General features: G+C 31.7%; 1 protein-coding gene across 3 annotated transcripts in view; it reads left to right on the top strand.

Annotated features, from left to right (window-relative positions):
- The window catches only part of LOC128163109 (integrin beta pat-3-like), a 63,226-nt gene extending 40,829 nt beyond the window's left edge, over nucleotides 1-22,397 (top strand). The window contains exons 1-23 of one of the 3 annotated variants that reach the window (XM_052826613.1): nucleotides 1,105-1,399; nucleotides 3,323-3,417; nucleotides 3,891-3,989; nucleotides 5,127-5,208; nucleotides 6,529-6,663; nucleotides 7,077-7,173; nucleotides 8,080-8,176; nucleotides 8,474-8,560; nucleotides 11,478-11,561; nucleotides 11,779-11,856; nucleotides 13,021-13,227; nucleotides 13,490-13,572; nucleotides 13,926-13,977; nucleotides 14,397-14,549; nucleotides 14,732-14,868; nucleotides 15,319-15,440; nucleotides 18,387-18,496; nucleotides 18,739-18,825; nucleotides 19,476-19,608; nucleotides 19,802-19,882; nucleotides 20,581-20,625; nucleotides 20,997-21,166; nucleotides 21,744-22,395. In XM_052826613.1, the coding sequence (XP_052682573.1) occupies nucleotides 1,366-1,399; nucleotides 3,323-3,417; nucleotides 3,891-3,989; nucleotides 5,127-5,208; nucleotides 6,529-6,663; nucleotides 7,077-7,173; nucleotides 8,080-8,176; nucleotides 8,474-8,560; nucleotides 11,478-11,561; nucleotides 11,779-11,856; nucleotides 13,021-13,227; nucleotides 13,490-13,572; nucleotides 13,926-13,977; nucleotides 14,397-14,549; nucleotides 14,732-14,868; nucleotides 15,319-15,440; nucleotides 18,387-18,496; nucleotides 18,739-18,825; nucleotides 19,476-19,608; nucleotides 19,802-19,882; nucleotides 20,581-20,625; nucleotides 20,997-21,166; nucleotides 21,744-21,992 (2,517 nt within the window). In that variant the 5' untranslated portion in view covers nucleotides 1,105-1,365 and the 3' untranslated portion in view covers nucleotides 21,993-22,395. Of the gene's footprint in view, nucleotides 1-1,104; nucleotides 1,400-3,322; nucleotides 3,418-3,890; nucleotides 3,990-5,126; nucleotides 5,209-6,528; nucleotides 6,664-7,076; nucleotides 7,174-8,079; nucleotides 8,177-8,473; nucleotides 8,561-11,477; nucleotides 11,562-11,778; nucleotides 11,857-13,020; nucleotides 13,228-13,489; nucleotides 13,573-13,925; nucleotides 13,978-14,396; nucleotides 14,550-14,731; nucleotides 14,869-15,318; nucleotides 15,441-18,386; nucleotides 18,497-18,738; nucleotides 18,826-19,475; nucleotides 19,609-19,801; nucleotides 19,883-20,580; nucleotides 20,626-20,996; nucleotides 21,167-21,743 lie in introns of those variants that run through there. The other 2 variants (XM_052826615.1, XM_052826614.1) reach the window with 2 other exon arrangements.
- The last annotated feature ends 709 nt before the right edge of the window (nucleotides 22,398-23,106 follow it).

The raw sequence follows: 23,106 nt of genomic DNA, 5'->3' as shown, positions 1-23,106 counted from the left end.
ATCTGAAAGTTGAATATGAATAAATAAGTTGATTGACAGGAGTTTGTTAAGACATCTGATGCGAAATGTGTGATTGATATCTTCTATTAAGGAAATATGTCTGGCACTTCAGTCTTCAATAAAAAATTACCAGAAAAAAAGCCAAGATTTCCAAAAGTGATTTTTTCCGGGAAATCCATCTCTTCTATAGGTAAATTCTTTTGTTATTTGCAATAGATCCTTTGAGTCCACACACATTTTGTTCGAGTCAGAGTTTTTCTTTGAAGGATTTTAAAAATCAAATTGCATTTTAAACGATGACTACTTTATCTTTAAACATTGGCAGAAGCAGATTTGTGGTTCTTGGTTTTGAATACTTTTTGATTACAAAAAAAAAAATCAAAAATTAACAAAATGTCAGTATCGTGTTTCAATTACTTGTATAAATCAAAAAATGACAATAACGAACCATGAACCATTTCAAAAATCCATAAAACGAAATACAAATTCAAAGCAGAGCTATACAGACCTCCAAATAGATAGAGGTAGGAGGTGGGGGGGGGGGGGTTAGAAGAATACGAGACAAACTTCAAATTACATATGTAAACTTAAAGAAAAAACATATATATAGTAATTGATAGTTGATAAGGAACTAAAAATAAATTAAAACTGTCCATATAATTATAATAAATGCAAGAAAACAAAACAGTTTTCGTACGATTGTCTTGTTTCTTTTTCAGCGGTGTTGACCCCGTGACGTCAACCTTCATCTCACGACATATTGGCTTCATTCAAAAATCTGTAATTGCTGTACATTTTCAAAATAACGTTTTTCCAAATAGATTTCCATAATATCAAAAATTTTAATAAAATATAATAGCATAATAACAAATTATAACCGTTGTTAAATTTCAATAAAGGCTTCGCTTTCAGTCGAATGATTTACTTCTGCTTAGTTTGGATTACTAGTTAAATTGACATAATTAAGACACTCTGTAATTGTTGGAAGTGATATTCAAAGAAGTGTATACAGCAGAAAATTTAGATTCCATTTAGGGCCACCATTTCCATTTAAAAGAAAAACAACAAAGTTTAACTAAGCAATTTTTTTTTCAGGTAGACATGGTAAATTATAGAGACGTACATAAGTTGCTAGATCGCCTTATCAACAGATATTTACGTACACTATTGACTGATTATGAATCAGTTTCTTCAGTCCAATTTGGAAGGTCAATTGCTCGAGTGACAAAAAAGTAAGACATCTGATGCGGAAGGTGGTGTTGATTTTCTTGTTGTAAGGAAATTCGTCTGGCAAATTAACGTAGATATTGACTCAGTACTTGTAACACCCGATCATTTAAACACCGACACCTTCCCGAAAACAAAATGTTTGATATATGGATTGTCATAGCAACGTTGTGTAAGTACATTTTATATCAAAATTTTTACATTGTTTTTATATGTCTGTTGTGTTGTTTATTTTTATGAAGGAAATGGGGTTTGTAGTGGTTATGAAAAAAGCTATATAATTCTTGAGTAAACGTTCATATGTTAAATATAAAGCATCTTTCAAAGCAGCTTGTTACAATGTACATGTGTATCTAACAGGTATTTACATATTTTGATAAACGTTTCTTTTGAGATATATTCAGAAATGAAAAAACTTGATTAAAGAATCAGTATAAATAAGCCTTCAATACTTCCGATGACGGCTCAGAACTGTATTTTAATAGTCTGACAAAGGAAGACATATATTTCATTTGAATTGTGGTTTTCTTGCTATAATTAAGATATTTAATTACTTCAAGACAGGTTTTATTACATAAATGTGTAGAATTATTTCGACGGAAAACTATAAATCTGAAATAAAATATCGATATTGATATGTTGAGTCATGTACCTGTTGCAATATTACCTCATTAAAAAATATGATTTGTGTATGTAATTAAATATGAGAGGGAAATAATGATAAACTGTGTGTTTCATTACGGATGTTTACCGGGCACTTACTATACATACACGGTATTACGTATTCTGACTTGATATTTCTTTCCCGCAATTTTCTAAAGCTGTATTGTTATTCAAAAGGGCAGTATTCAGCCTTCATCATATCAAAAAGAGACAGGAAGATTTAAGGACGCAGTGCTATTAGATTGCAAAAAAGTTTTGTAAATATTTTATAAATACCCGCACACTGCCTACAGTTAAAAATCCATTGTATCAAATGTAATTGACGTTTTAATGCTTGTTTAATCATTACATTTCTTTGCTACGAAATTCCATACAATTATGTTACCCTTTTGAGATTCAACACGGGAAAGCTTAAAGATAATATTTTTTGACAAAAAATATTAAAACATGTATTATCTTTGAGTGTTAAGGAAGCATGTGGACAATTAATCCTCTTATTTTGACTGTTATATTCAAAATCGTGAAATTAAATAACCATTTAAAAAAAAATCAAAAACTTAGTACATGTGTATTATCCTTTAAAATAGACGGCAGTGCAATAAAATCGGGTAGTACATAACTGCCACATTGGTGCATTATCACGTGACAACTATAAATAGCTTACGTATATTCCTTTACAAAAAATGATATGGAACAACACTACCCCGCAGTTTTTTAAAATAAACATACCCCAAGTGAAGGCAAACCATCTCAGTTTAATCAAAACCGCTGCTAGAATTCTATGTTCTTCTTAATTAAATAGTTTTTCATTCAGCTCTCGTAAAACCTTCACAACTTTTATAAAGTTTGTACGGAAAACGGTATGTTGCATCAAAACAACACACAACATGAGATTCTAGCAGCACTTTCCAATTTAAGCATTAATCAAACTAACGAAACGTAAATTTTTTTTAGTTCAATTTAAACGGGGTAGTGTTGTTCTGGTCTGATTTCTATATCGTAAACAACGACAGAGGAAAGCCTGGCCGAGAAATAAAAACAAGTTTACATACCTTTTAGCGAATGATTGATAAAACTAACATCTCTCCCAGTATTCCTATGTTCAATTTTCAATAAATCACATCACAATACTTTATTAGATTAGTTATATTTTGAATAAGTTTACAAAGCTTTCCGATCAAATTCACACGACATTCGACTTTTAGTCATTACGTCATCAATGTGTAAATCTACGTAATACAAACTAATTTATGAAAAGAAAATTGTCTTCAGTATTTTTTATTTGTTTTAGTCTACGTTTCGTTGCTTAGATATTTAAAAATGTACATAATAACTCAGATTTGTGATTTCACGGAATTACATGTAACTCAGATTCCATATGCTTCCTTACCACCCCCGCGATGACTTTTACAAATTTCTGTGTTACTTCTAGTTGTAGCAGATGAAGTTATTGAAGGTCAGCGATGTTTTGGATCGAGGTGTGGTGATTGCTTGATGAATGAACGGTGTTTGTGGTGCAAGGACCAGGTAGGGATGTGTAAAAATGCAATAGCGTCAATAATTAAGATGAAAAATTAAAGATATACGCTCCTTAAGTACGCATATGTATTATGCTTTTCAATCGAGTTTAAATCCGAAGACAGTGTTAAAAATGTAATACGTTGGTATAATGAAATAATATCATATTTTAAATATTTCATTTGTAGGATTATGCACGATATTTAATACTTATTGTAGTGTTGCTGTAGAAAAATAACGACTACAGGAATTTAATATGTTTATTTGAAAGTGATTGTCATTTGATACACAATATATGATAAGCTAATATTAATTATGAGCCGCAGCACATGTTTTTCTTTAGATTTCTTGCTTTGTTTGCTTATAAATTGAAACAACCTAAGAGTTTAATGACTCATATATCGTCACATGTACAAAAGTTAATATTTTCCTCATTTACACTTGACAGTGGTCTAGTTATTATTATTTTTTTTCGCAACAAGGTTTTTTATGCTCAACGTTGTGGAAGTTATTTGGAGTTAAATGTTTCCGGTTGTAAAGAAGTTGTACAAAGAAAATCCCACACAGTTGAGATACTTGAGGTAAAAATATGTATGCATGTATATATCGAAAAAGTAGCATATATATGATACAAGACAATAAAAATAAATCTTATCTCTGATTATTGTGTAACACAGTGATGTCTTTGTGGTAGTTTATTTATCAATCCAGTTGTTAGTTGACAAGTTTACAAATTGATAAGTTGGCATATTGACAGTGGTCCTAGGTGAAGAATACAATATACGTAGATATTTAACCAAGTGAGAGCCTTGATTGTGCACAATAAAAATAAATATGTTGTTACTCTTCAAACTATACACACGTGAAAATATCAAGCAATCCTAAAATCAATCATAACAGGGCGTCTGTTATATTTATAAATATATGACCAGCTGATAACATCAGAAAACCCACTAGAAATAAAAAAAAACTTTAGCGGTGATTTACTTTTTTGTATGTTTCTATGTGTATCAAAATAAACATTTACTTGTGTTATAAATGCCTAACTCAATATGTATGCAAGACAGAAAAAAATATCCTTACATACAATTATCAGACAAAGCTGCAACTGACAATACGTCTTTTCAACATACAGCCGAAAACGCAGTAATCCCTTCTGTTCATTTCCGTAAAACAATCATCAATCAGAGTCACAAGTGTGTAAAATTATCAAAATTACTTCTTGCCAAAATCTAACATTGATGTAATTATTAAATAAAGATACATGTATATAAATAAATTTATTTTACAAATTTAAAAAAAAAATTAAATAATTTCTAGAATCTCGAGCCCGTCTATCCTCTTACAATTGAAATACTTATAACAAATCACAAGCTGTATCGCATAGCGTATATTTGTAATAAGCAAAACATTTGACAGAAAATATTGATGTTATATTACAAAAACGATGTAAAATGCACCCAGAACAATATTATGCCAGCAATAATGAATTTGTATATAAAATGACAACCTAGGATAATACGATATCAATGAACATAATCTTATTTGTTTCATTTTTATTTGAAATACATTGCTCTTTTAAAACTGTGTTTAAGTTGACTTGTTCATTCATATTGAGTCGTTTTGTCTTTTTTAAGTAAACTATATTTAGGTTCAGTTGTATACTTGCGATTTGTTTGCATGCTGACAATATTAAAATGAACTATGTTTGTTAATAGAACAAAGAATTTTCTGATGGGGGTCCGGGACTTGATCCAATTCAAATAAAACCACAAAGAATTAAAATCAGACTGGTACCAAGTAAGTCAGCATTTATAAATTCTACATTTGGTATTTATATCAGGTTTGTAATTTTACGATAAAGGAATAACAACTCTTTTGAACATCAAAAGTTGATCAAAAACTATTGAGAGTGATCAAATTTAACATACATTTGATAGACTATTGTTAAAAAACCCTAAAAGTTTCAGAAATAGGTTCATTCATACATTACTGTTTTAGAAAGGACTATGTGCGGCAGAGCCAAATATCTCCCCCCGATTTCAACTAATTTTAAAATAGTATCGTATAAAACTCAAATCTTCATAGATCATTGTACAGAGGATGCCTATCACTTCAATCTTGATTTTAGTCATCATTACTCATTCGCTGTTTATCTATGGCATCACCTAAATGACTTAATTCCCACAAATTTGCGAACAAATGAGAATATTATCATGTTTGCTTTATATTTTGCATTCGGAAGTGTAAAGTGCAGAGCTGCGTTTTATAAAAGAACTTACGACTAAATTAATGAATGCTAATTAATCATAAACTAATCAATGTTTTATTCTTATGGCTGTATAATATCATTATGGACATTAGAGTAGTTGTTTAAATAAAGCTCTGTCTAAGTTTTTTTTCTTTAATTATATATCATTTAATATTCCATGAGACTGAAAATATTTATGACTTTGTCGTGAGTTCTTTTGTAAAACGCACCCCATGTCTGCTTAAGTAAGATATTTACATATGTTTTTCCTCAGATAGTTATACATATTATACTAAAAAATGGTACTTGAGCAAGTCTGCGCTCGTCGTTTCCCAGTGGAAAAACCATCGGAAAACACCCATATTTTGCTACAAAACATCAATTTATCAAAATTAGGCAATCCTACTGACGTCATTTCTACATTATGACGTCACTGTGGTGATAACCTTTTACATCCTTATTTTCAATATGATTTTAGATATCTTTCACTTTATTTTTAAAGGTCTTTAAAAATTTCAATTTTGGGAGCAAACTATGCATAATACTGCACATTGTCCTTTCACCTGCAGAATAAACAATTACATGACTTCGGGAATGAGTAATATTGCTGTGAAATATCTTTATTCTTTTAAAGATTTAGGGCACAAGTTGATTTTTTTTCATTTTAGAAATGATTTTTTTATTCATTTAAAGGCAGACTTATTATGCGTTGATGATTATGGGGCTTGGGTGTACCAAGGGTAAAAGATTATCCCTCAAAATAATGCCAATCACCATAATGCCTTTTGGAAAACCATGAACTTTATAACTTCAATATAAGGTTTGATTAAAGTTTGCCTTTATATGCTTCAGGGTTTTTTTCATTTCAGACAGTGTACGCCATTATGTGATGTTACATTACAAGGTTGCACGAAACTTTCCACTTGATCTTTACTTTCTTCACGATCCTTCTAAATCAATGGAGAATCTAATAACAAGCCTCACTCAATTAACAAATGATATAGGTATCTATAGATTTTACATTTAAACCAATTAATTTGATGATATACAGATATATTTATAAAAATATTTTATGTTGACTTTGTTATAATTTGTCGTTCCTGGGAATATTCAAAAGCATGACCTTTTACATTTTTTTTTTCAGATAAACCAAAGCAATTATTAACTATAGACTCCTATGTCATTGTTTTTTATTGTTACAAATTCCTAAAGTATATTTTTATTGAAATATTAGACAAGTTAAAAAACAAAGATAGATGGCAGGGTTTAAAATTAAGTAAATGGTGTATCATCTAAATTCTGAAGTTTTTTATTAATGGCTTACAACTTCAGAACATGTTGTAGAACATGGAGATTTAAACTTATTGTCCGTTTATTCATGCTAGAAATTCTAAAGAAATCATTTTCTTTTTTTCAGCAAATGAAATATCAAATATCACAACAGATTTTAGGTTTGGACTCGGAACTGCCATGGACAAAGTTATTAGTCCCTTTGTTCGCAGAGACCCTAAGTAGTAAGTATCAAAATATTTAAAATTGATTTATGAATTTAATTTTTTTTAACTACACAAAGTAGATTATTTCACAGTTTGCTATCATGTATACATATATGTATACATGATAACAAACTGTGAAATAATCTACTTTGTGTAGTTAAAAAAAATTAAATTCATAAATCAATTTTAAATATTTTGATATTACTTTATAATGCTTTTTTTATTCTTATTGGTCAAACCATGACTCCTGGAATATCATGTAAGCCCCAAAAGTCGTTTCATAGTTCGACATAGGAATTAAGAGGAATGGAGAAAAATATCAGTCTGAAGAAATAATATGCTTCAATTTGTGAGATTACAATGAAAAAAAAAAATTAAATTGTGTAAATTCTATATTGTTTAATCAAGATTTCAAGGAAAATACTGAGCCCAAAAAGAGGATCAAAGTTTAACAAAAAACAATTTAGGGAATACATTAAAAATCACCTTCTCGAGAACTAAACTGTTATAATATGCAACACTAGTACGCTTAATAATTATAAAATATGGATAAGCATTTGCAAATCTTCATATATTTACATGTATATCAAGGTCACTTTGTTTCACCTTTTATAACTATTTTTTTTAATATATGTGTTTAATCTATCTTATAATCTTGTTATCTTAAATACGTCGAGTCCAAAAAATGATCAGATTGGCCATTTAATGCATTTTAGATCATACGATACTTTAGATATGTTGTCCAATAAAAGTAGGCCTCTTTCTATAGGGTGTGTGATATATTGTCAAATCTTGGGGAAAAAAAGTTTAAATAATCTTAAAAGGTTTCAGATTTTAACATTCCTTATTTTATGAATTTTGTATATATCCGATTAGTTAATATGACTGAACATTCTGGGTTTCTGTTCTCAAATGCATTTGTAGTTTAATCGATCCCTGCGGTACACCACACATTTATTGCGACCATCCGTATTCCTTTTTACATCGACAGTCTCTCACAGCTGATACAGATGCGTTTAAGGTAATAACTTATTTTATACAAATTTGCCAGTTTTCAGTGGCTTTCTAACACTCATCGAAAATATTAAATAAGTCGCTAACTTCATGAAAAAGACCACATTTATTTTGAATTTCTTGTATATGTATTTATGCAGCCCAAAAGTATTATACGAGTATGCTGTCAAAAGTAGTCAAAAGAAAATTATTAATTTAATGGTTGAGATGAAGATTATAACATTTAAGCCTACGGTCTTAAAGAAACAAATTTATTCATTATAATTTTTGTGTTTATGCTTTTCTCCTTTTGTTCAAATTACAGGCTGCATTAGGTAAAGTAAATCGCACTGGCAATCAAGATATAGTAGAGGGTCTTTTTGACGGGCTGATGCAGGTCATGGTATGTGGGGTAAGTATTAATGTACTAGATACACTTCCTAATAGTATAAATACATGTATTAACGATATAGGTAAGAACTGGGTACAGTAAGCAGCAAAATCGGCCCTGTTTTCAAAGTTAATGAAATTTTGAGTAAAATATTTGGAGAATTAACCGGTTTCAAAACAGTTTGATTTTTGAAAATATCTTTTCCGGTTTCCATATAATAGTTATCTAAACATAGCATTGTTTATAGCTATTCAGTTAACCAAAAACGTCACGACGTCATGAAATGTATTGACAACGTTCTTCAAATAATAATTATAGAAAGGATATTCTGGTATATAATGTAAATAAAGACATATTTAATCCATTATTTCTTTGCCTTTTGCAGTAAGGAATTAATTATGTTTCATGTTATATAAATTTATACATCATCATCATAATAGTTTGCATTCTCTCACCAGAGGTCGTGTTACGCAACTTTCGCTTGCACCTATGACAACGCCCAATGTACAAGATTAATGTACAAATTGAGACGATCGGCAAAATGTATTTAATATCAATGTAGTTTTTTTGTTTGTTTGTTTGTTGTTTTGTTTTTTTAATCTAAAATCAATTTAAATGTCTAATGCATGTGACCATCTTTCTTTCAAAGTTACTGTAAGAGCTTTTTAGCCGAGGTAAAAATTAAAAACTGCATGATTACATTATCTAGTTTGACGGATTTTTGAAAAATTGAAAGTGCAGGTTTTGCCCGCTCCAGATTGATCGCTGGTTTTATAGAAATCAGCAGCAGTGTCAACTCCTATAATCTTATAAACTTGCCCACAATGCTTGTCCTCTCTTTAAGATGATTAGACAAGAGAATGAAAACAGCAATAACACGTGCCTGTCATCCTTGTTTTGAGCATGTGACATACTATTTCTCCAGTGTTGACAGAAGTGTAAGCTGTACAAGTTATAGCCTTCCAAAAAGCTTGCTCGACTAAACAAAATAATTCAAGAGCTACCGTATCTTATGACATGAATTTTAATTTTCGCTGTTGTTCATAAATTCAAAAACGGAAGTAGAAAATTCAGTCTTTTTCTTCGATATATAGCTTATGGTGTTCCGATAGGGCCACTTCGACCTTTGCAATTTCGGGCGAAGATGCGAGGTTGCGAAGGCGAAGGAGCGAAAGTGCGAAGATGCGACGGCGAAGCGCGTAGATGCGAAGGCGAAAGTGCGAAGTTGCGAGGGCAAAGGAGCGATACTACTATCACTCTTTCGCCCTCGCAACTTCGCATTCTCGCCTTCGCACTTTTACCTTCGCCTTTTTATGTTTTTGGAGCTCTCTATCGTTTAAAGATATTTTTAGCTGTATAAAATAACATATTTGGCAGAAGAATAACTTTTGAGAATTTATTTTCAACACCCCGCCCAGATCAATATTTTTTTTATTATTTCTAGAGGGGAGGAGGGGGGGGGGATCAGGGGGATAATTGTACTATTGTACTAGTCGGGGGGGGGGGGGGAGGTCCGAGGCATATTTTTGGTAATTTTACTGTGTGAAATCAATAATACTAAATTTTCCAGGGGTGGAGGGGGGGGGGGTGTCCGACCCTCTCTCCATTACTGTGTGAAATTAATTTTCCGTGGGGGAAAAGGGGGGGGGGGTCCGGGCCCCTCTCCAGCTCATCCGTGCATGAAAAAGGAATGTCGCATAATTAAATTAAAATGGTAATGTGTTTGAACCACGATGTTGGTTTAAGGTAAACAGACAGCTGATAAGTGACGGGAGTCTGGAAGTGTATGTGTACACATTATTGCGGACATTACATTTTATGAGGAGTATATAATGATTAGGCATAGTGAGCACCGGTAAACATATATGTCACATAACACAGCAAAATATTAATTAACTTTCATAGTAAGCACGATGGTCTATAGCGCATGGTTATCAATAACATCTGAGATTAATCGGCAAACCTCGGGCGAGTACGGTGCCTGCAACAAATTCGATTCCATTGGAATCGACCGATACCTCATGCTGAATGCAATAGAAAAAAAAGACGAAGGCAAAAGTGCGAAGTTGCGAAGGCGAGAGTGCGAAGTTGCATGGGCGAAAGAGCGATAGTATTATTGCTCCTTCGCCTTCGCACTCTCGCCTTCGCATCTTTGCACTTTCGCTCCTTCGCCTTCGCACCTGCGCAATTTCGCCTTCGCTCCTTCGCCTTCGCAATTTCGCCTTCGCAACTTCACACTCTTGCATCTTCGCCCTCAAGGCGAAAGTCGAAGTGGCCCCATCGGAACACCATAATACCTGGAGCATGTACATGTATATTATTTGAAATTATTTATTTCATTATTTCAAATTATTTTGAAGTGTACATGTATCAAATAATTGCATGTAAGCTTGAAAGATAAGTCTATTTTTACAGTTAAGTATTTATTTAGGCATTGTCATATTAAAGAAACTCATCTTACGCCTTAGCTAACCAATGAAATATTCATTTTTTGTGCATCTTGAAAATAGAAAAAAAAATAAAAAACGAAAGTGGCCGCAGTCTTGTACATATTTTTTTCCGTTTCTATGTTAATAAGCAGTCTAAAATTGTGCTATTCTGAAATATTGGTGTATGTACTCGAATGCGGCCTTATAGAAATATCAGATCAAACATTACAAAAACCCATATATTTTACAAAATCCGTAAACAAGGTCCGGTTTCGGAGTTTACAATTACCAAACGCACGTGAATTTTAGCAAACGAATGTTACTTTCATGCATGGGGTGTCCTACATGAATTATTCCGGCGAACATTTTAAAGATATCATGTGTTTGATTTTTCAAATTTCGACAGGGCCGATATGTTATACTTAGCGTACCCAGTTCTTTGAAAAGAATATTGTCATGTATAAAAGCATTTAAAACGACTGGCCTAAATATTTTCTCGAATTGTTTAGGATAAGATAGGCTGGAGAAGAAAAGCTAGACGGATGGTTGTGTACGCGACAGATGTTAACTTCCACCAGGCGGGGGACGGTCGGGTATGGTGATCTACATTAGTTATAATCTAATTATGATAGAAAAGGACTGAAGGGTTCTCTCAAAATAGAATTTCAATAGCTTGTGCATTCTGTAGGTTCCATGTATAACTGTGCATTGTTTATCACAGATATATCTTATTTAAGAAATCTAAAAATACATAAAGTATTTTCATTATTTCATAGAATAACATATTATGTAAGACGATTCATTTTGTAGACAGCAGGGATATTGGAACCAAACGATGGTTTATGTCATCTTGACGATAAAGGATACTATACAAAGGCAGAAATACAGGTACTTCAAGATTTTTTTACATAATTATATTATTTACAGTACAATTAATCTATGGAACATAAAACGGTCTCTTATTTTCTGATCGTAAATATTAAAGCTATCATTTTTTCCATGGTAAAAACAGTGATATGCAACATAGAATAGTTATAGTTTAAGGCAGCAATACATACTTTGATTAGGTAAATTAATAAAACTATTATAGTGTTGGTTTGATATAGTGGGTTCCGGTTATCAGGAACAAACTTCCCCAGTATAACGTAGAATAAAGCAATTTTTAGTATAACATGTATATCCAGACGCACTCTAAAACCTAGCCTGGCCTGTCCCCGTTGGCCTGGCCTGGTCTCAAAGTTGGCGAGATGCCTTTCCTGTCATTTTATATTTCACACGGTCTAATTTAATAAATGACATTTGTAGATGACTGCAACATTGCATCCTTCGATAACTCGACTCAGCGATTGATTTTAATCATCACCTCCTTGTATATATATGAAACAATTATTTTCCTACGGGGAATTTTCATCAACATTTGAACAAAGCAAAACATTTTGTGACCTTTAGTGTTGGTTAGAACAAATATAGGCTTATTTCATTTTTTTTTTCTCAAACAATTCGTTGGTAAAAGAAGTTTTACATAAATTTTGTCCGATCCTGAGAACAGTTTGATCTAAATACATTGCAAAAACATGACTAAGTTACACAATGGCAGAGCGAAAATCACATTCTAATGAATTTAAAACAGATTGTATAAAAATCTATTATAATGGACTACTTGACATACCTGTAGTCATAAATATACATTGTGAGTACTATATTTTCAATTGTAACTATTATTTTTAAAAGACTATCACTATAAGATACTAAAGCCACCAAGTAGGATGTTTAATGTGCATTGGAAATAAATTAATAAAAAAAAAATCAATAAAATCATCAAATATGTAAAGAAAATATAAAAACAAATTTGAGGGCAAACATTTTTGTAAACGCCAAATTTAAGGCCAGGCCAATTTTTGAGGCCAGGCCAAACATCGGGGCCAAGCCAAATCTGAGGCCAAAAGTGAGGCCAGGCCAACTTTGAGGCCAGGCCAGGCTAATGGGGTCTTGTCAGGTTTTAGAGTATGTCGTACATTCACTTCACCATAGATCTATTATCTATAAAAACAGGATTATCCCTCTGTCGGCCAAATCATTCAGAAGGCCCGGGATAACAACGTCAATGTTATATTTGTGATTGGAGGGAAGGAAAGTGGTATAATGAGGTCTTACTATTACGATGAACTGGCCAGACATTTACCAGGCAACATCCACAATGCCTCGGCTTTGTCTAACGACTCAAACAACATACTGGATATCATTCGTGAGAATTATCGGGTATTTTAGTAAATCCATAATTATTTCTATCCTAATGATGTAATGCAATTTCATGTAAAAACTCTTCTAGTATATGTACCATTCTTGAACTATGTTTGTAAAGATTACATTGCACCATAACCATTACATTACCAGAGAACTTTGATTGTAGATTCTATGATGCACTATATATATCATGTTAATGATGTTAGGGCATTCTTGAACTATGAAACAGAAATTCTGTTGCATATGTATGTTGTTTTTTCTGTCTCTTTTCTTTTAGAAATTGCGTGAAACCGTGAAACTATCGACCGACGGAGTTCCTGAAGAACTTGTTCTAGGATTTTACAGTAATTGTGGAACGGGGTAAGCATCGTATTGCTGTCTGGTCCAAGAGCAAGTTTTAAAAGGTTGTCATTAGGTTACAGAAACAGTTTTCGGGCGTTTTTTAATCTTTCTTTGTAATGTTTAAATCATTCAATTTCATTTTCGTGATTACTTTTACTCTGCACAGGAAAGAAAAACGGCTGATAAATGTTGAGTTTAATTACATGTATAATCATTTTTGAGCGTTTTAAGTTAGAAATCCATCAGTCACACCGTTAAAAATTATAGTAACTATGTGACTTTTGTGTCATATTCCAGAATCACAAAAAAGTATATCGGTATTTTGATGTTCATTGAAATTTATTTTAAACTTAATGCTCAAATCTTTACAGGAGACAGATTGATCAGACTAACATGTGTGAGAGGCTTAATTTTGAAACATGGGTAAGCAGTAAAATACCTATCTTTTCAACGTAATTTGTTTAACAATATTCTGATCTCCGTATGTTTATCTTTTGTCCCACAATTATATTTTTTATAATCCGTGAGTGCTAAAACACTAAAACGTTACAATACTCTATGTATTTTTCACATGAAGCATAACATGTTCTCTAACAGACAGTGGCACTAAATGACCATCCATTTATTTATCCTCTTATTTATTATGTTATTTTTATAAATATATAAAATACTTCTAAACTATAGAAATATGTATGATTTGAGTAACATTTCTGATGGAATCATCATATAAAAAGGTTGTGCAATTGTTGCATATCGAAGCCTTTTAAAGATTATTCAAATTGTAAAAGCAGGTGCAAAGTCTGCGGTAAATAGATGACACTTTTTTCGTTGTTCGTTTATAGGTTAATTTTACAATAGCTTTTCAATCGAATATGACCACCTGTCCGTCACAGAGATCCTTTAACATGACAATATTCCCCGAGGGCCTGGAGGATCGGGTACGGATAGAAGTTGAACATGAGTGTGAATGTGACTGTCAGCGGGAGCCAGAGGCGGTATCTATCTATCTATCTATCTATCTATCTATCTGCCTGTGCATCAGTCTTTTTGTTGGTTTTCTTTGATTGAAATATACAATTATATAATGAAATCATATTAAAGAGCAAATCGTATTTTTGCTAGGTTCGATAAAATAAGCAATCTACATATATCTATGCATGTGTTTTCATCTACATAGGAACCTAATAGTACGAACTGTAACCAGAGAGGGACCTACGAGTGCGGGGTGTGTCACTGTAATAAGGGGTGGTCAGGTGACAGCTGTGAGTGTGACGAGAGATTGCCAGAGGCGGAGGTCTGTGGAACAGAGGCGGGGTAAGTCAGAAAAAATGCATACATTGTAAATCTCAATGGGAATTAATTATACGCAAATGTATTAAAATACAAACATATGTATATAGTAAAAAACTATTAGAGATAAAAAAAAAAAAAGATTCTCAAAAGTGTGCGTGTGTTATTCCATCTACAAGATTTTGGAAATTAATTTTTTGAATATACAAAAAAAAAAAAACCCAAGACATTTAACATTCTTTTGACGATATGTGTTGATAAAGAAACGTCTCTGATCATAACATTGACAAGTTTTAAGATAATGTTTAGTTAATCTGATCAACAGAAATTACTATACTCTATTCGTGTTGTACATTGATGAAAATACTTACACAAACATTTACTGGTTATACATTAAATGAACTAACCGTTTTACTAGGTATTTGTATGTTATTCGTCAAAATTTAAGTGTTCTCTCAACCGTTTATTTTATAGAATATGTAACAATGTGGGAAATTGTACGTGCAGTAAATGTCAATGTTATGAGGGATACAGTGGTGAAATGTGTGAATGCAACGATAGGAACTGCCCTTACCACAACGGAAGCCTATGTGGCGGTTAGTCATTTAAATTATAAGCATATGTATAAGTGGTAGTCAATGTATCGTAGCTCACTCAGCTTTATCAGCTGATGTCTTATAAATACATGTTGAGAATGTAAATATGATAACGGACAGTGTTCAAAATTACAGCAAAAAATACGGTAACGAACAGTGTTCAAAATTAAAGGAAAAACACAAAACAGAAGCAGAGCAAACACGGACCTCTACAAAAATCAGTGGTAGGATCAGGTGCAATAGAAGAGTAAGAATCTTCTGCTGAACATTCACATCTGCCGTACGCCCATTTTCACATCCAGAAAAACAGAAAAATTCAAAGTTACTTGTCAGTAGCTTGTCTCGTTTTAGAAATTGTTCGTTTTTGTAGAGCATAACCTTGAATATTGAATTAACTGAAAATCGAAAATATTATTTGCTGGTTTATGGAGGTTAATTGCTACATAAGTAAGAACAGTTGACAATAGAAAATTAAAGTCAACACGTTTATCATAAAGTGTTGGTGTTAGGTTACCAATAATGTATTTTGCTAGTAAACTATTTAATATATAAAATAAATAACTCACATCCTGTTGTATCTTTTATTTCAAGTTCACTGGGATATATCCAGTTGATGAAAGAATAGAAAGATACATACGGACCGATATATAAATGCAACCGTTATTGATAGATCATATTGCTTTATGTAATGTGGCTTTAAGTAATATACACAGTAGTTAATATAACGGCAAAACATTAACCGGACGTCGACAAAGAGATGATTACAATTTGGTAGATATAAACAGCGTGTATGTTATCTGTGAGCTGATACCGAAGTATTCGATGATTCACCAAACAAGTTACAACAAGGCATAACAAGCATAGTTATATGTGGTCAAATGTCTTTTGCAAAAAACAAGTGATATTCAGTAGTGCAGCTACAGACCCTGAAACGTACTACTGCACCAAAAAAGCGTGCGACTTTCGTGCGAGAAACGTTTCGTGTAAACCGTTTAGCGTTTCGTGCAAACCGTTTAGCGTTTCGTGTGAATCGTGAAGCGTTTCGTGTAAACCGTTTAGCATTTCGGGAAAAGCGTGCAGCGTTTCGGGCAAAGCGTGTAAATCGTTTCGGGCAAAGCGTGCGAGAACCGTGTGAAACGTTCATCTGATTTCATTCGGAACTCTCTGACAATTTAATTGTTTCAAAATAGCGCTCGTGTTAACCATTACTTTAAACTCTTTGTGATTGGCAAAACTCCTTTGAGATATTCTCGTTAAAAAATCTATAAATGATATACTTAAGTATCTTTTTACAAAATTGAATTAATTTTTAACAAACAAAAGAAAAGTACGCGTATTGAAAGAAGACTAGTTCATGAGACTATTTGGCTGTGTACAACCAGTACACATAACCTCCGACATCTGGTAAGACCTGCACCTGGCTGAACCTGTCAATCAAACTTTTTCATTGGATAGTCACGCGTCTCTTTTTTTGTCAATAGCCAATAGAAATTTAATGACTTCAAGGTAGTCGTAATCAGTATTTGATGATGCACACAATTTCAATGATAGATTATTTAACATTAATTTGAACAAAATTAAATGTAAACATAGAAAAAAAAATATACTGTTCATTTCTATGAAATGGGGGGAGTAAATTCTTCTGAATCCCGATTAAAAATATTTCTACAAGTTATTATAATTTTAATTATTTAAACACTGATTACGGAAAACAACAAGTAATTAACACACTGAAATTTTCCTAAAATGTAAACATGCAATTAATTATTATGGGAATCTATTTGGCTTGCATGGTACTTAATTCAAATAGATTATGATAGAAATATTTTACGCCGTTATGCGGGGCGCCGGTTCTGTATACGAATATTGAGACAAAAATTTAAATCATTTTTATTGTTTTTTGTTCTTTCCGAAATCCGAAATAGTAATGACATCTTTCTTTATTGTTTAATCGATTGATTTTTTTCTGTGATATCATGTACGGAACATTTATTTACGCGAATGATTCGACATAAGAAAAAAATTAATCGGTTGTTTTATAGCATTTTCTAACTTATGTGACTAATTTTATTTTACATAACTTTCAAAATTATCAATGTAAATAATTACGGGTTTATTTACTGTTAGTATTCTTACATCGTATTCTCTGAAACCAATAAAAATATTAATGTGAGAAGAAAAAATAAATCCCGCCGAATAATAAAAAACCGATTTCACGTTGAATCAAGCGGAGTTTATTTTTGGTATTGAATATTATGTTACTTTTTTTCTTTGGAATTTTTATTATTTACGGCACTAATAAGAATCATGGATATTTCTTTTTAGCAATAAATATATTTTAATTATTGAAGTAATATTTTTGGCTAATTCTGTGAAAAAATAATTTTTTGATTTTAATATAAGTACCAAATTAATTGAATTAATCGATTCAATACTTATGTACATATATGTTTTTAATATCAGTATTTCTATTAATTCGTGTTTTCTTAGAATTAATTCTTACTAACAGAAACAGGGTAAAAATCCGAGAGGACCCGAATCGATCAGAATAAAAGTGTGTCCAAAGCGTGTGATAAGCGAGCAAATCGTTTCGTGCGAGAATCGTTTCGTGTAAACCGTTCAGCGTTTCGTGTAAATCGTTTAGCGTTTCGGGCAAAGCGGGCAGCGTTTCGTGTGAACCGTTTAGCGAGCATGTAGCGAGCGTGCAGCGAGCGTGTGGTGTAGTAGTACGTTTCAGGGTCTGTATAAATGAACATTTCATTTGTTTTTATATATATATATAGATTTAACTTCACTTGACGTGTATTCAAAATATATCAAGTAGCTCGTGTTAATGCTGTATTATTTGAAAAACAAAAGTTTCAAATAGAAGTATTGTCAGGTATTTCACTAGTTTTCTCAGTGTAACTTAAGTTATTTATATATGTGTTATATATCAAATGAAAGGCCCGGATCATGGGAACTGCTCTTGTGGAAAATGTTTGTGTACTTCTGAGTTCTCCGGAGCTTCTTGTGACTGCCAAACGTCTAAAGAAAGTTGCAGGGATCATAACGGGGTAGGTAGATGAGTTATTGAATACCTAATATGTTTACATAAAAAACCCAACAGAACTGTCTAACTAACTAGTATTTGATTTTGTTGTTTTGTTTTTACAAACATAGTGTTTATAACGGAGTGCTTTGTAGATGTTTTCGTAGGGCTGATATATGCAGAGTGTTAGAAGATTTATTTGGATATAAGAATATTAGAGTTACACAGTTTAAAGATTTCTTTTTATTCTAAAAGTTTTTTTTGTAGACGATGTGCTCAAACCATGGGGTGTGTGAGTGTGGGAGGTGCCGCTGTGACGTAGGTTTCCGTGGAACACTGTGTGACACATGTCTTGTAAGAATATTTTAGAATACTGTCTAAATGAGACCTAATTGTTCCTGACAATAATAACACAGTTTGAAAGATGAAGCAGAAATGCATACTAATAATCGGTGTTTTGAAAAACAATTTGAATCAGCAGCGGGCATTATCAATTATTAGTAGATGATTTACATAGATATTACTATTAACATACTCTATAATAATTGGGATGTATATTCAGTCCTTGTTTAGAGTTCTTAGTTTGAAAAACGTAACATATACACTCGAATTAAAAATGAGATCAATTTCTGCATATCCCATTATTTCTCTAAAATAATACTTCTAGTGGCGTAAACAAGTAAATTGGTGCGGGATTTTTTGGGGGTGGGGTTGGGATGGGATAGGATGTGGGTGACACATGAAACATGAAACGACTATTAACAATAGGGAAATGCACATGTTTTGTTTTTTTGTTTTTTGAAAGCTTATTTTGAAGGGTGACAAAAAAGACTTAAAAAAAGGAAAAAAATATCCCACATTTTCACCAAAATCTACTAATTTAAATCATATTAAAAGTAATATCCATAGGGATAAAGACTATTCAACTTAGAGAAGATGGCAATTTATTCATTTATTATTGCCGATATTTTTTTTAATTATTTGATTTTCAAGATCAATTTTAGGCTTGCCCAATCTCTTGTGAGAAAAACTTCAACTGTGCACAGTGTGTTGGATTCAACCAGGGACCATTCAACAGTACGATGTGCAGCAAGAGATGCAAAAATGTTGCTATAGTCCCTTTATTAAACAGTGAAGGTAAACGATTAATTCAAAATATAAAATTGAATTTTGACAATTATCTGTCTTATTAAAAGAGGACTTGATGAATCATTTACGCTGTTTAAGTAGTGTCTACTTGTAATAATTGTCTAAAGACAAAGCAATTGAAATGAAACGCTTTGTTACACATAGTCAAGGCAACGTTTACATGGTAATTCACTTTTTTCAGATTTGGATTCAAATTTCACAAGAAACCATATATCTTGCTTTCGTAAGGATATGTACGGATGTCTTTTATTCTTTGACGTGTGTGAGTATTCTTGGACATACACCTATGAGACCAGTCAATGATACGCGGATAGATTTACATTATTGAGTTGACTTTTTTTCTGTGATTAGACTACTAAACAAATAATTCAATAATATCATCAACGACACAACTGACGTATTAGCGCATGCGGGTTCTACATAATCATAAAAAAGGATATTGCCTTAAAGTGTCAATAATATGATACTGTAAATTTCTAATTAAACGCGAGAAATTGATATCCGCGCAAAATCGCGAGAAGCCCGTCTCGCGAATTTCAAAATATCGCTTTTAATTTTCGGACATATGTAAACAACATGAAACTATGAAAATAATCGGCATTCGCAATTTTATGTTCCCGCGATCTGAATCAGGGAATTAAGTACTCGCGTGAAATAAGGAATCTACAGTATTCAATCAAACAAGTAATGAATATTATTTAAATCTAAGGAAAAAAAGGAATCATTTTCTGAATATCATGAGGTGTCCATTTCGGTCGGGGCGTGATCGAATCTAGCATTAGGCTCATCATACTTAATTTGATTCAATCCTGCTCCGATAAAAATTATCACTTCGTTATACTCAAATAATGATTTATTCCTTATTCCTTAAATCAATTGTGTTCTGTATTATTCATGGCTGGCAAAACTTGCAGAGTGAACTGTATTACTGATATATATATACTTTATATTAAAATTTAGATGATTCCGATGAAGTAACAACAGTTCATGTAAAGTCCTCAAAACGTAAGAAACAATGGATTATTGACACAATGTAGCTGTGTACAGTCTACTAATTTAAAAAAGAAATTCACAGAATTAACTCGCTATAATATATCTTTTACGTTAACAACGACAATGTAAAATAGTCACAATAAATGATTTTATTTTTAAAAATATAACAATAAAATTCTAAAGAAATATTCAAAATGAGAAGAGCTAATTGGAAGCTTAAAGTATGATTCCAAAAATGTTGACGTTGGCTTTGCTATATTTAAAGTTTTATTAACAGAGTAACAAACAAGAATCCGAAAAAGGATTTTTCAATTTTAAGTCTCTCAATTTTCATTATCATATTATATGTAATAATACATGAGGATATTTAACTCCCGTTTAAGGATGTTCACCGAAACCAATGGACCCCCTTACTATAGGAATAGGGATTTCCGGGGCCGTCTTCCTTGCTGGATTAATTATTATTGTGATATGGAAGATTCTAATCTTAATTTACGACAGAGCTGAATATTCAAAGTTTGAGGCTGAAATCAAAGATCCAGTTTGGGAAAAGGTAACAACTTTCCACCACAAGGGTTAAATGTTTATAGAAATTGGCAATTTGAAGAAAAAAGAACAATTAGATAGAATTGGACTTTTGTTAAACTATTGATATCATTATAACACAGTTCAGCCTATGCTTAAAATTATATAGTGTTTTAGCCTATCGATGAACAAACAAACAAATGAAAAGCAGGGTGACACAACTGCAGAGAACAAATACATGTATTAATACAGTCGATATCATATACTATAAAAGACAGCAATATATTTCAATGTGCCTTTTTTAAATATCATATTTACATCAGATGTGCGTCTCGTCTCTCACATGTATATGCTATAGAGAATTCACATTGTGATGTTTAATAATATGTGATGTGTATTCTGCAAGGGTTTGCAATACATTTCAATAACCGTTTTAACTTCTATGTTAATAATTGGTTAACTGTACATGTTCAAAATTATGAATATAACAGTAATGGTAAAGTAAGACTCTTTAATCAAGTTTAGTTTCACTCATTATCTATAACTGGAGGAGCAGCTGTATATTTGTGTTTCAGATATAACCAGTGCTTGTCTTTATCTTTCAGTCTGATAGTCCTATCTACCACGGGTGTATCACAACGGTACACAACCCGATGAGTGACCTGAGCAACAACCTTTACCCAGATATTCAAAAATATCAAAACAAAATCGATAACACGCCGTTAGACTTTATCGCGGACACAAATCCCCAGGGACTCGAGGATATCGGAATTAATGATATTTTTTCAGACGATCTGGGTCAGCTTTTGGACAGAAAAGCTAAATCGGTTCACTTTGCTGATGATCAAAAATAACAATTTACGATATCACAAGGGACAGTGAAATGAATAACAATTTCGCTTTTTTACATAAGAATATGATATATATTTATTGCAAACAATGGTTTGAAAAGTCGCTGAGCTATGTCGAAAAAGAAACCCAAGACAAAATATATTGTATCATTATTTGATTTTTTTGTGTGTACAAATATGACTGATGATACTGACATAGCATGCTGTTATTTAAGCATGATGTTTATAACTGAATGGCATTTTCGACCGAGTTATATGTCTTTAGCTTTTTAACATGAACTAGAATACTGTTTAAAAGTTACAAACACGCTTACTTAAGTATGAATATACCACAATATAACCATGTATGATTGATAAATTCGTTAATTCCTAATCCTCCAAAAATGTTTTTGAATATATATATATATATATATATATATATATATATATATATATATATATATATATATATATATATATATATATATATATATATATATATAAAAGCACTAAAAATAACCAACGACACGAACATTTATTTTTAGTGCTTTTTTATATCTCATCTTATAACCTTGTATCTTTTGATCCGACACTTTAGATAACGAGTGTTGTTGGTTTGCTAGTGCTTCTTATATATATATATATATATATATATATATATATATATATATATATATATATATATATATATATATATATATATATATATATATATATATATATATATAAAACATATGATAAGTCCTACATTATTTGGATTGGTTTCCACAAATATGCATGTAAAATATTCTATCACTGACATGATATACCTTCTAGCTCTATTTTGAACCAAACTTATTAATATTCTATAGACAAAGACTTTTACTTAATTTCCTTCAGCATGATTGATTTATATCATTCTTCATGTTCAGTGTACATTGCATTGACAAAAAATGTTTGTTTTTCTTAATTCTTCACGTTATGCTGTAAATTTTATACATATTAACTGACAATCCATGGATTCATCACTAAATTGTATTTTATTGTTTGATCTTAACATAAATGATAATAACATTTCAATTATAAATGTTGATTTAATTCAAATTCTTATAAACGAAAATATTTCAAGTTTTGGATTTTAATCGGTTTTGCAATGATC

Source organism: Crassostrea angulata, chromosome 9, assembly GCF_025612915.1.
Source record: "Crassostrea angulata isolate pt1a10 chromosome 9, ASM2561291v2, whole genome shotgun sequence".
In the NCBI taxonomy this organism is placed as follows: Eukaryota; Metazoa; Mollusca; class Bivalvia; order Ostreida; family Ostreidae; genus Magallana; species Magallana angulata.
Note: the sequence above shows the minus strand (reverse complement) of the source record. Positions and strands in the feature narration are given on the sequence as shown.